An 8,533-nucleotide genomic window follows, 5' to 3' on the forward strand; every position below is an offset into this window, starting at 1 on the left:
AACGTTTATAAATAAAAACAGTTTAGAAGGCATTCAGTGCAACAGGTACAAAATATCATAAAAGGAAAGAGAATCTGCAAAAGAAGATAAAAGACATAGGAATGGTGTGGCCTTAATGAGCGCCTCAAAACAGCTGTAGTTCGAATATGACTGGTCTTAAAAACAAACAAAAAAAAAAACTAAAGAGAGGATCACATCAGAGGCCAGGCTGTTATCACATTATCTTGGACTACAAAAAGGAAGTATAATACATCTTTTGTGTTCTGTGAAACACAGCAGAGTGGCATTATTTCAGCCCTCTAATGCCAAAATCTAAAGGATGAAACTAAAGGAAAATATTCATGTCTAAAACCAGTTTATAGAATGCTACTAGTAACCCAGGAAGTTAACTTTAACACAAGTATTGGCTCTGACAAGGCAAACATTTGATTGTGGTTTAGGATTTTGGGGTGGCCAAGAGGGGCCAATGCCACCCCAGATTACTCCTCTAGACACGCCCCTTGGTGACACACTAGAAAGATAGCAGCAAAGATGAAGAAACAAAGAAAACAGATCAAGTCATGTTTTCATCTCCTGTCACACTGCTGAAGCAAATCCTATCCGATTATTGTGACGATCAAACTCAGTGTAGTAGCGGGCGATGAAGTTGGCTCCCAAAATCCAGATTGGACCTGTAGGGGGCGGCACATCCAAACCCCTGAAGGTGACGGTGCAAACATCCCCCTCGATCTGTGTTTGCTGGAGCAACAAACAAAAGTCAAAGCATGAAAATTTTAGTGACTTACTGAACTCGCGTAGAAGAATCCAGGTCCTTTACATGAGAGCAAGTAGCAATAGGATCAAAATATTTACTTTCAACTCGTGCACAGAAGTTCATGCTGTTTGCTTTACGTATAATTTAAGGTTTCATGGGCTCTCCTTCATGCATGATAGGCACTCATACCTCTTTTTATCAGTACAAAGTGGGCCTACCTTAACCCAAACACATGCTTTCCTTTATCCTGAGCAGATTTAATCAGCCACATAAGTAAAAACACCTGACAGTATGTATGAGCAGGGCCTTGCAGCTTCACTGTGCTATCACATTTTATCTGTAGATCACATAATCTGCTTGTGAAAAATAAGGGACTAGTAGCTGAAGTCAGGGTTGTGGAGCATCAGCATCACAAAATAAAATACTTTTAATATGCCAATAACACAGCACTTATTCTCTTACCCATAGGATATAATCTTCCTGAGTGAGCACGTACTCCTGACCACCCAGGTGGAACGTGACGGTGGGCAGCGTCTTGACAGTGTCACAGTTGACTTTATACTAATAAAAGCAGAAAAAAGCAATCATGAGTGTTGACGGTAATTGTTTTCTCTTTTACAGCAAATGTTTATAGTGGGAAACCATGCTGCATGTATAAAGTCTTACTCCGCTCTCATCCAGCTGTGCTCCGATGGTTTTCATCAGCACAGACACAGAGGAGGCCGGGCCTGTGATGTAGGAGGAGCCCGTGTCAATCACAGCTGTGCAGCCCTCAGCGCAAAACATCATCTCCTCTCCGAGAGAAACTCTGAAAGAATAAAAGAAGAAGTAGAAAGTAAAACAGATGTTGTTTCAGCATGCTTGCACAAACACTGTGGATTCAACAAAGCCAAGATCTTACCCTTTCATGGTGACTTCCCACTTGCCCGTCTCTCTGGTGTCCATATAGTTAAAGCTTCCAGTATAGTAATTTGGATCAGTGCCACCAAGGACCAGCTCTCCACCTGGGGAGTGTTTTGGGTCCCTATAAAGACATAATATATTACCTTTCAGACCTTACTTTGCTGTGATGTTTACTGTTTCCCGTGGGGCTTGGATTTTTGAACTCTTACAGCAATTAGTCCTTCTGCTAAGATTGTATTCCAAGAGTTTATCATTTCTTTGAAGCCTCCCGTTTGAAAGGAAAATAACGTTCTGTTTTTTCAGCAGTTCCTCCCAGCAACATAGTATGATGAATGAAATAGAAATATGCAATTATGTAGAAGAAAAACAGAAACGCATTTTTGTTCATTTTCAGGATAACCTACATGCTTTTTCTCTACAGATTGTTTTCTTTAGCTCAACCCACTCTTTTTTTCCCAGTTTTGATTTTTTCATCTTTGAAATACCTTTCCCTTCTGGAAAGGCTATATGAGGTCAGATGATGCAATCAGCCCACCTGCTGTAGTAGACAGAGAACACCTCTTCCTTGAGTACATGCTGAGACATGATGCGGTCAAACACCGGTGTGATGCCGTCGATGGCCACGTTAGGGTAACCCATCCCCAGGACCCCGTCAAACTTTGCAAAGATGAAGGGCATGGCAGACAGAGATGTGGCTTCAGCAAACACCTGCACCACAGGAATACCTCCAACCTGCAGGGGGAAAAAATCCCGGACGAGGGTCAAGATGAGTGTCGATAAGAAAGTTTCACATGGTGCAGAAACTGGAGAATTTGTGTAAACAGATAAAAGTGATACTTGTTTGTGTAATTCAGACTTTGAACTCACCATGACCACATCCTCACTCAGAAACCCCCTGACGTTTCCAGAGGCATATTGGATGGAAAATCCGGTGCCATTTTCGACATGGGTGCGGGATTTGGAGGCATCGTACCTGTTGTGAGTAACTAAAAGTTCAAAGTGCATTTGAGTAATAAGATGACCATGCATATGGGAAACTTTTCAAAATGTTGAGTAAACAATTCATAATATGGACACAGCTCCTTGAGGATAATGATGTCAGAAGAGTTGATTATTTACACATCCAGCAGTTGAATCTAAAGTATGATTCATTTAAAGTCATGATTCTTGTTACACAATAAATCTTAGAAAATTATCAACCTTCTCTGAGCTCTGTTTTTGGTCTCTTCCAGCCCCTAAGGAATTATCTGTTTTTTAAGCTGCTAAATGCTTCACAGCTAGCGGTTAAGCTAGAAGTAAAAAAAACTCTACAGTTATTCATTGAGTACGTTTGGACCAAACAGATGTGAACATGGCTGCCTTAACTTAATGTAACTTTCTGGCGTGTATGTGTGAGCATGACCACTTACAACAGGCTGTGGAGAAAGGTGAGCAGCTCTGTGAAGGCACCCACAAGTTAGCCGATCCGGTATCAAACACAACGTTGAACTGCTGAGCCGGAGAGCCGATGCTGATTTCCCCAAAGTACTGGGTCTGTTTGGCACAAGGGAAAGTTTATAATTTCTCCCTTTTCCAACGCGGTCAAAACCCCTTTTTATGTTTATTGAATTTTATTTTACTGAGTACTTCAGTGTGCCACAAAAGGGATTTTAGAAGTGAAATACAGCATTGATGTAGTGACACAGGAAAGAGAGTTTTAAATATGTATTTAAAGGCATCTGGATATGCTGCTGCACGCAGTCCAGAGAATTAATGATACCATTAGAAAATGCAAACATATCTCTTAGTCAAAGTTTTCTCCTTCAAAGCAAAATAAGCAACTTTAAGGATATTTGATATAAATTAACTTCATCCTACATGACTTAGTATGAATTAGCACTTTTAGGAGGTTTAAGACATTTTCCTCAAAAGTCTCTTACATCCAAATAGTTGGTCAGAGGTGTGGGAACTGTGCCATTGGTGTCGTCTGAGTTCATCTGGGTCAGCTCAGTCAACACCTGCTCTGCAGAAACACCCATCTCTCTCAGTGTCTCCCTGATAGATGGCATCTTTTTCAGGCCGATTCTGGAAACAAACCAGACCAGCAAGAGTGACTTAATCCATCCTCCTAACGATTTCTGAACAGGAATCCATTTGTACAAATGCAAGACATATATATTCATGGTGTGTATTTCTCAGGCTATATATCTAATACATATGCCTGGTTGTCTTCCAAGTAAAACAATGAGATTTTAATAAAGCACAGACTGCCTAAGTTCCCAGCACTTAGCCAGAAAAAGGAACAAAAACACGTGTTGAACCAGGACTGAAAACATTAACTTTGGTAATGAACCCATAAAATGTTTTGTTTTGCTGTCCTAGTTTGTTTTGTTGAAGCTGTCACTAGTCTGCTGTAGTGTTTCTTGTGTGAAAGCAATTACACCGTAATTAATCATGTTATTTTTTGGTCTGTGTGCAGCAAAAAGGCATGAAGGAAAAACATGTCTTACCTTATCAAAGCTTGGCTCGAGGTCACTGTCAATGATAGAATAATGGTACACATCCAATAATTCATCATGAGTGTCATGACTTCTCTTATCAGAGAAATGAAGAGGGCTGTCTCTGCAAATCTGGCTTTCCTCTGTTTTCAGAATATTTCACTGCCGTGAAATCTTCCTGTATGTCAGATGTAACTCTCTTGCTCTTTTTCCTGTCCCTTTGTCTCTTTTATACCAGGTCTTCTTCTCAACCACAAGTCCTGGCTCTGGCTGGGAGCTTTCCTGGAGGTGACCACTTGAAAACAAACTCCTCTTTCCCTCCCCCCTCTACCCTTCTGTCTTGGTCACATAACCCCTGGAGTGATAAACAGGTCCCAGTGAGAGGTCTGAACTCCGACCTCTTAAAATACATTCAGGATAGAAAGCAGGGGTGCTGAGCCCCTAAGATTGCTGACGTTGGTAGGATGGACACCTTGTTGGTGAGGGTGTGAGAATCTTTAGTGGGACCAAAAGATGGTCCTGAGCGTCAGTGGGTGGTTGATTCAGCAGCTGCATTTTTCTTATTCTGTTCACATTTCTTGTTTGCTAGCTGGTTTTCTTTTTCACAGAATAAGCAATTTTCCCCCTGTCGCTTAATTTAAAGGGTCTGGCTCGTTTTGATGTTTATATTAAAGATTTCTTTTTCTTGACACTCTTGTTTGCTGTTCAGTAATGGATTCATTGTAGACGCCTGTATTTAATATTGGAGGGAGTAGATTTGCTCTTTGTGTAATAAAGTGCCCAAAATCCACTTTTGCAGTGATTTACTGCCTCGTTTGTGCAGTGCTGTAGTGCTGTAAAACTGTAAAACACAGATTGATTGATGTGACTGTAAATACTGAAGTCATTATTGCTAGAAATGTTGAATTGTTGTTTTCTGCGGTTGGTAACATGAGGCTTATCTTGTCTCCTGTACTGCCATGAGGCTTCCTTATCTCTGAAGCAGACAAGTTTTACACCACCCTGTGCTTCCACTTTCAGGATTTCTTTCCTCATGAAAAGTTCACTGCGTCTTGTTCAGCCTTTTAGAACTGATTTCACATAATGACCCAACAGGGAAAAGACAATATACATCTGCACGTTCAGTTTAAGGTCTTGGCTGGGGATAACTGGCAGGAGACACCGTGTATTATATGGAGCTGTAGAAACTTGCACAGTGCTGTGTTTTATATTGAACCTCTTTCAGTAATGCTCAAACTTGAGACAACTTCACACCTAATCATGAAGTGTTGATTTTCCCTGGGTTCCAACTGAGAAAGGATTCCCACAGTATCTTTCCTCTCAGATTGAGGTCTTGTGTTGTAGCTGTGCTGACCACCCAGTCAAGCAAGGAGATATGTGAGGGTCCAGGTCAGGCACAGACCGGGACAGCCAGCAAAGGTCAGGGGTCAAACATTAAGATAGTCCCTGTGGGCATGGTAAAAAAAAAAATAGTCAGAAAGAGATTATAAATGTGTTTACAATTCAACAACTACCCTGCTGGATGCAGATAAATTTACATAAAGTAAAAGGATGGAGTACATTTTTTCCCTTTATATAGAAAACATATCAATTTTTTCTGGTGCTTTAAAAGTATTTCTTTATAAGTGGCCAAAGTGTTTTAAGGGTCATGAAACATTTGAGTTCTTGAACTCTTAGGTCCTCTTATTTGGGGACTGAGGTTGCTCCACAATATATATATATATAAATATATATAAATATATATATATATATATATATATATATATATATATATATATATATATATATATATATATATATATATATATATATATATATATATAATCGTATTTCAACCACTGACATAAACACCAATTCTAAGACTCCTGAACAAATTTCACAAGTGTTTTCTCTATTATAACACCAATCTGATTCAAGAAGACATTTTAAATTCAGAGATATACTCCTTTTTTTTATTTTTGGGTATGTCATTTTTCTAGCAGAGACACAAAAAAGAGGCTTAAGAGGTTAAGAGCAATAAAATGTGTTGTGTAAGCTGCTAGGCCGGGTATCTTGTAACAACCAAACCAATTGGCGGTGTTAAAAACTGCGGCAAATCTAAAAAGTTTTGTCCTAATGGCCAATTTTTTTGTTTAAACACATCTAATAAGCAAAGTGTTAAATTCTTAATTCATTTGGAAGATATAAGGCTAAAAATTTGAATAACAAACCATCGATCAGGACTTGGCGGATGGACGCAATATTGCCAGACAGCCGAACGCCTGCCCAAACCATACCTCTTGCCTCATGCTTACAGGTCATAAAGTAAGGTCAGCGTTGCCAGTATAGTGACCACCAACGCAGGGCTTCGAAGCTTCTGCTACTTACATGTCTTATAAATTCTTTGGTTTCAACATATCTTTGCAAAAAAACAAAACTCAGGCATTAATCAAGGCATGAGTTGGATTGTCATCGCCAACAATTTATAAGAACCACACACTGGCATCCTATTTTGAACTGAACCAATTTGGAAAAAAAATTTCATTAGAAGCACCATTGCTACAAAAACGTGTCAGTCACAGAAAAAACCTCACAAGTTATAAAGTTATGGTTGGCTTGACCTGACACAGGTTGGATTGCAGTGTGTCTAAACCAGAGGGGGAGCTTAAAAATTGCCGGTACAAATAAAACATGAACCTGCAGATTTTTTTTTGTTCCCACAGTATCCAGTGATAATGTGAAATATGTCACTCATAGTGATGAATGCACAGGAATTTATCACATTCGTCTAAAGCCTGCCTCAATTTTTACAGAGCTTTAACACTGAGTGTGAGCCCATTGTTTAACTGCCTGGCGCACAAATGTCCTGCTTTTTTATTGTCAACACTCTTATTGCACCACTTGAGCCACACAGACAGCTGTTTTCAGTAAAAAGCTCTATATAACTGCTCTAAACAACCTTACTGCACCAAATAGCAGAGTAGTACAGTATCTAACTGAGTTAATTTATACATTCAGGAGCTAACAGGACAGACACCTCTAGTGTTAAAGAAATTCTGGGTTATAAGATGAGATGAAAAAAAACAACTCTAAAAACCCTTTTTGTTGTGCCTGAAAACATGCTCTGTTGATAGTGTGCATTTTGTTTCCTCAAGAAGTCATAGCTGCTAAAATGTTAGCAGGGCGTTAGCAGGTAAGACATTTACTGAACAACGACCATTTGGAGTGGATCTTTTTTTTTATTGATAATTGACAATTCGTTTTCAGTTCAGCTCTGGAATACATTTTCCAACTCCAAAGAAAAACGTTTTTATCAAATTTAGGCTAATACATGTATTTAAGCTAGTAAATGCTCCTCTTTTTGCTTGCTAATCTTGCTAATCTTGCTACTGAGTCAGTCTGCTGTTAGCTAGCTAGCATACAGTGTGTCGGTCTTGACTTTCTCTTAATCAGCAAACAACGCTTTTGAGAGTTGATTCAGAGTTGAATAAATTAACACTAGCTTATATAGCTTTTAAATGACGTAATTTCCCCGTTAAGTAGCTAAATCTACACGTCTTTCTTCCAACCAATTAGGCTTTGCACACTGGATTTGGCATTTTGGGGACAATCTCTTACTCTTGACTTGCTTTGCTTACCAGATACCTCCTTGTCTCTTTCCCACAGTGCCTGGAGAAAGCAGTGCGTCACTCCTGTCTGGCCTCCCACCTCTGCAGTGAGTCCTATCCACTGGTGGGCATGGGAAATGTAAGAATGTCTCATAGGAGATGATTTACTACAGCTCTGTCTGTTTTCATGTCATACACATTTCCTTGGAGGCCCACAAGTCAAGTATTAACTTTGATTTACTTCTGCATCATCAAGATAGATTTTTGGATTCAACAACAAATTAAAACAAAACATTTGTGGTTGTAAAACCCGGCACTGCAGATAAAGTTACAGCACGCCAAACTTCATTTGGCTACTTGCTGATAGAAACACATCTGATGAGAAACTGAGAAGATCTTGTAACTTTGTGAGCTATCCATCATGATAAGAGAGATATGAAACAGAACAGTGCTTGTTTACAGGAAATGGGGTTTAAAAGGCTATCACAAAGCCAGACTCCCACACGAAGACTCACCAGCTAATACAGAGGTGTGTTCAAGTACAGAACAATCACTGAGCATTCTCATTTTATGTATAGGTATTCTTCTAAATCTGTAATGCCAATGCATGCCTAATGAGAGTTCAGACTAATTCATCTGGACACAATATGAGCAAAAATGTGTTGGACCATCCACGCAACGGGAGGTAAAGCATGTGCGACCGACACAAAAAGTTGTTAGGAAAGAAATATTTCATGATACAAAACAGAAAAATAACAATACAAAAAATCTCCACCCAAAGCATTGGGACTCTTTGCGGTTTGATTTATCAG

The 8,533-nt window shown here is 39.4% G+C and overlaps 1 protein-coding gene across 2 annotated transcripts; it reads right to left on the reverse strand.

Annotated features, from left to right (window-relative positions):
• ren (renin) lies at positions 1-7,863 on the reverse strand. 2 transcript variants are annotated; one of them, XM_074681459.1, is made up of 10 exons: positions 7,752-7,863; positions 5,389-5,580; positions 3,577-3,721; positions 3,067-3,190; positions 2,525-2,643; positions 2,193-2,389; positions 1,656-1,778; positions 1,421-1,562; positions 1,217-1,315; positions 1-738 (listed from the first exon to the last, which is right to left on the reverse strand). In XM_074681459.1, the coding sequence occupies exons 2-10, from the start codon at positions 5,394-5,396 to the stop codon at positions 577-579; spliced, it is 1,119 nt and encodes a 372-aa protein (XP_074537560.1). In that variant the 5' UTR covers positions 5,397-5,580; positions 7,752-7,863; the 3' UTR covers positions 1-576. The 2 variants fall into 2 exon arrangements, with proteins under 2 accessions (XP_074537560.1, XP_074537559.1); XM_074681458.1 differs by lacking the exons at positions 5,389-5,580; positions 7,752-7,863 and adding an exon at positions 4,147-4,435.
• Between the last annotated feature and the right edge of the window lie 670 nt (positions 7,864-8,533).

This window comes from Halichoeres trimaculatus, unplaced genomic scaffold (assembly GCF_033239565.1).
Source record: "Halichoeres trimaculatus isolate MK-OKI-2021-1 unplaced genomic scaffold, fHalTri1.1 fHalTri1_scaffold_11, whole genome shotgun sequence".
NCBI classification, from domain to species: Eukaryota; Metazoa; Chordata; class Actinopteri; order Labriformes; family Labridae; genus Halichoeres; species Halichoeres trimaculatus.

Coding starts and splice junctions, on each gene's coding strand:
- ren (XM_074681458.1), bottom strand. CDS start 4,223: ATGACACTCATGATGAATTATTGGATGTGTACCATTATTCTATCATTG. Junction 3,191..3,576: donor CTCTGACCAACTATTTGGAT/GTAAGAGACTTT, acceptor TGTGCCAAACAG/ACCCAGTACTTTGGGGAAAT. Junction 2,390..2,524: donor TGAGTGAGGATGTGGTCATG/GTGAGTTCAAAG, acceptor TTCCCCCTGCAG/GTTGGAGGTATTCCTGTGGT.